This window comes from Pongo abelii, chromosome 7, assembly GCF_028885655.2.
Source record: "Pongo abelii isolate AG06213 chromosome 7, NHGRI_mPonAbe1-v2.0_pri, whole genome shotgun sequence".
NCBI lineage: Eukaryota > Metazoa > Chordata > Mammalia > Primates > Hominidae > Pongo > Pongo abelii.
Window position 1 is genome coordinate 78,439,735 of NC_071992.2, and position 4,820 is coordinate 78,444,554.

Here is a 4,820-nt window from a genome sequence, read left to right on the forward strand (position 1 = left end):
TAGCTGAACATTAATTGATTAGTAAATTGGGGAAGGATGAAGGGAGAAAAGTAATGAACTAGACTGAGGACACCTGGGGGTGCTCTGTCCTGCTTAGCTCTGCAGCTCTTACTTTCTCTGGGTCTCAGTTCCTCGGCAAACTTAGGGCACTGGGTTAAGTGCCGTGTAGCTCAAACCAACTCTAGCTTTGTATAATTTTGTACAAAGGTACTGATATGTTAATAGAAAAATAAAGTCCGGGTGCGGTGGCTCACACCTGTGATCCCAGCACTTTGGGAGGCTGAGGTGGGCGGATCACGAGGTCAGGAGATGGAGACCATCCTGGCTAACACGGTGAAACACCGTCTCTACTGAAAAAAAAAAAAAAAATTAGCCAGGTGTGGTGGCGGGCGCCTGTAGTCCCAGCTACTCAGGAGGCTGAGGCAGGAGAATGGTGTGAACGCTGGAGGTGGAGCTTGCAGTGAGCAGAGATCGCGCCACTGCACTCCAGCCTGGGCGTCAGAGCAAGACTCTGTCTCAAACAAACAAACAAAAAAAAAAAAAAAAGAAAGAAAAAGAAAAAGTGCATAACTATCCTCTTATTTTAAACATGAGTTTTCAGGAAGCCATCCTAATCCTATCAGTTCTACCTTCATAAACATTCTACTTCCAACTAGAAAATTGCCTCTAGTCTTAAATCCCTTCTAACTAGTTTTTTACACTGTTATCGGCTTTTTTTTTTTTTTTTGAGATAAAATTCTTGGCTTGCTTTATCATTCCCCTGCTTAGGGTCCTTCAATAGCTGCCCTTTCACTGATATATGTCCATGACCAAACTCGTTCCTATTTTACCTTGAATCTTGTGATCCTCTCTACCAAACCATGTGCAGCTCTTTGAACTTCACAAGCTATCTCACATCTCTATGCTTTTGCTCTTGTTGTTTCCTCTGCCTGGAATGCTACCTCTCTCTGTCCCTTGTTTGTTTAGTGGACACTTTCGAGACTCAGAAAGATGTCAGCTCTTCTGTGAGCCTTTCAAGACTCAGAAAGATGTCAGCTCTTCTGTGAGCCTTTCCTGCCTGAACATTCCTCCACGCAGCAGGTTCCCCACAGCTCCGCCCAAGATAGAACTGCCTGTTCCTTCTTTGGTGTTTCCACCGTCCCCAACGCCAGCTTCTCTACCTGAAACATGTTAACACTTATCGTCTATGTACTTCTCCTAATGCTCTCGACAGTAAAGAACACGTTACCTTCATCTTTGCATCTCCAGCATTTAGCACAGTGCTCCATATATGGTAGCAACTCAGTAGATATGAACAGATGAATAAAAATGTGAATGCAATTTGAATGAATGAAAAGGCATCAACTGTCTAAAAAGTTATTTTAATTTCTCAAGTTTTGGCCTAATGCTTTCAGAGATGGCAATGGAAGAGAAAAACGTGTGAAGAGTAAAAGAATGTTGTAGGGAGAAGGTCTTTCATTTCATTGTCTATATTGTTTCAAGGTGCTTCCGATACTGTGATCTCTTCTGGATCTTGTTAATGAAATTTTCAAGTATTTGATATGATATTAATGCTCCAATATGTCTTTTGAAAACACTCCTAATTTTATTTGGACAGAAAACTAAAAAGGCTGGACGAGAGTGCACATGCTGCAATAGGAATTAATTTAAGAGCATAGTGGTTCAGAATACAGTAATTATTTTGGGTTGTCTTTTCAAATTCAAGGAACTCAGATACTTATATAATTTTGAAATATTGCAGCAAATGGACCAAAGCCAACTCCAATGTGTGAAGGATAGATTTTATACACATGCTTACATTTTTGATTAATTTATTCATTATTCAACCTACATTCATTGAGCACCTTCTTCTGCTGAGCTGTACCCTAGATGCTTTGGATTCAAAAAGATGGATTGGCGGATGGCTCTTTCATTATTCTAGACAAAGTCCTTGATGCTTGGAGAACGTTTTACATTCATTTGTTGTCATCGCAACAATTGCCCCACACGGACTGTCCAGGCACCCCAGCTCCTGTTGAATGGTCTGTCCTCTTCACCCGCTTTCCAGCAGTCCTCTCCTAATTCCTCTAGTGTATAGCATGTGCTCCCACCTTTGAGCCTTCCAACGGTCTTTCCCCTATTTGAAACCCTCTTATCAGAGAACTCAACTCATCTTTCGTACTTGCTTGTGTCAGTTCACCAAGAGAAGCTTTCCCTGATCCCATGACCAGACCAGCTCCGGGCTGTAGTGGTGCTTCGCAGGCCTTATTGCTATCACAATTAATTAATAATGAATTTAGCTGCTTAATATCTGGTCTTCCTGCTGAAATATAATGTATACAAGAGGATGATCTGTGTACCTGTTTTTCCCATCTACTTTCAGAGTTCAGCCATGTGGTGGTATGGAGAGATTTTTAATAAAGATTTGCTGAATGATTAAATGAACTAATATTGGCAGAATTGCTAGGATGGACTAATTCCTCTTTGCCCTCTCCCAGCTCATGTCCTGCCTTTCCTCTTTTATAATAAAAAATGCTTAATGGCTTAATGATACTTGGAGAGCAATTCCCTTTCCTAAATTGAATTGTACATGTTTGAACTCCCATAGTACATAAGGCCCTGTGGCTGTCAGTGACACTTGGGTATCCTTCTTACTGCTTCTCAAGTGGAAGGAAAGAAGAGGACAAGGAAGGTGATCCCTTTCTCAGCCAACCCAATCTTAGAGAAATAGGAAAGATCAATTGTGGATATAACAACAGCAATCTCTTTCCCTGCATGAAAGAATCATGTTGCTCATTCATGGTTAAAGTAGGATTTTAAAATAGCCAATCTAGCAAAGGCAGTGAGAATCAGGAGCAGAGACCAAAACATGTAACAATTCATTTTAGAAAAATGTCCTATAAACCAATCTCACAGTTGGAACTTAAAAGTCCCCAGATACAATCATGTTCTGTAGAGCCCCTGAAATTGCCTCTGGCACTAAAGAGATCCTAAGCAATATTACACAGGCAGGAAGAGGAATAGGGCATCCATCACATTGTCATGTTCTGCCCTGTCCTCAAATTACAAAGTCAGACTCAGTCCAGAGTTGAGGGATAGTGTTCTTATTCTGCTTTTGTCTACGCCATGTAGGTTATGACAGCTGGCTGGGGAGTGTGCTCCTCCAGCTTGTTTTTAGAGGGTCCATCTCTCTTGATTATCTCGACATCCCTTACTGCTGGCCTGTGAGATCTCTTCCTGTATGCTATCTCATTTTTCCATATTAAGGTGGCTCTAAATATCAGTCTGCCTTAAAACCCATGATGTTTTCTTTTCAGAAGGGGTTTGGAAGTCTCACCAAGCTCACTAGCAGAACAGAGCATCTCTTTACTCTATGGAAATGGACTAACTCAATATGACATCATTTCTGCTGAAGACTTGTCTGCTTCCATGACTTTTGGAAACCATATTCTAATGAATATCCAGTGACACTGTTTCTTTGGTTCCGATAAAAATCAGAATTGTACCCACTCTTACAACCTGTTCTCTTGCATTTCCCTAAGACTCCAAGGGTTAATATATTTTAGGGTTTTATCATGCCTTTCCAGACTATCTTTTTGCTTCATCTATATCAATGGCAACAGTTTCACTTGGAGCAACAAAATTCTTGGCCCCATTCCAGACCTTCTGAATCATTAACTCTGGAAAAGATGCCCTGCAATCTGTGTTTTAACAGTTTATGTAGGTAAGCTTGGTTGAAGTTTACCTTTGCATTGACTGATAACAGGAAAAGGGCTTCTTCATTAAATTAATAGTTCAGGAGAAATTGAAACTACTGGGGAGAGGGAGGGCCTACTGAGAACCATCCCAGCAACCCGACCACAGCTGGTCTTCCCTGGACACCATGAACCACATTTTCCAAACCTTCTTCACTCCTGCCAACAGCGGCCACCCCCGCAATTATGAGATGCTCAAGGAGGAGCATGAGGTGGCTGTGGTGGGGGCACCCCAAAACCCTGCTCCCCTGATGTCCACCATGATCCACTTCCACAGTGAGACCTCCATGCCTGACCATGTCGACTGGTCACTGTTCAACACGCTCTTCATGAACTCCGGCTGCCTGGGCTTCATAGAATTTGAGTACTCCAAGAAGTCTAGGGGCAGGAAGATGGTTGGTGACCTGACCAGGGCCCAGGCCTATGCCTCCATCGCCAAGTGCCTGAATATCTGGGCCCTGATCGTGGACATTGTCATGACCATTCTGCTCATCATCATCCCAGTGTTGATCTTCCAAGTCTATTGATAGATCAGGAGGCATCATCCAGGCCAGGAGCTCTGCCCATGACCTGTATCCCACGCACTTCATCTTCCATTCCTTGCCCTGCCCCCCAGAGCCAAGTCCTGTATCAGCCCTTTATCCTCACACACTTTTCTGCAATGGCATTGAATAAAGTGCATGTGCTCCTGGTTAAAAAAAAAAATAGTTCAGGGCTGGGTGTGGTGGCTTACGCCTGTAATCCCAGCACTTTGGGAGGCTGAGGAGGGTGGATCACGAGGTCAAGAGATCGAGACCATCCTGGCCAACATGGTGAAACCCTGTCTCTACTAAAAGTACAAAAATTAGCTGGGCATGGTGGCGGGTGCCTGTAATCCCAGTTACTCTGGAGGCTGAGGCAGGAGAATTGCTTGAACCCAGGAGGTGGAGGTTGCAGTGAGCCGAGATCGTACCACTGCATTCCAGCCTGGGTGACAGAGCAAGAATCCATCTCAAAAAAAAAAAAAAAAAAAAAAAGTCAGTATGTGTAAAATACTTAGAATAGTATTATAGTACTTGGCACATAATATATGATATACAAATATTA

General features: G+C 42.8%; 1 protein-coding gene across 1 annotated transcript; it reads left to right on the plus strand.

The window, feature by feature from the left end:
- Positions 1-3,862: 3,862 nt before the first annotated feature.
- Positions 3,863-4,334, plus strand: LOC100437165 (interferon-induced transmembrane protein 3-like). The gene has a single exon (XM_054561665.2). The coding sequence runs from the start codon at positions 3,863-3,865 to the stop codon at positions 4,259-4,261; it is 399 nt and encodes a 132-aa protein (XP_054417640.2). The 3' UTR covers positions 4,262-4,334.
- Positions 4,335-4,820: the final 486 nt, after the last annotated feature.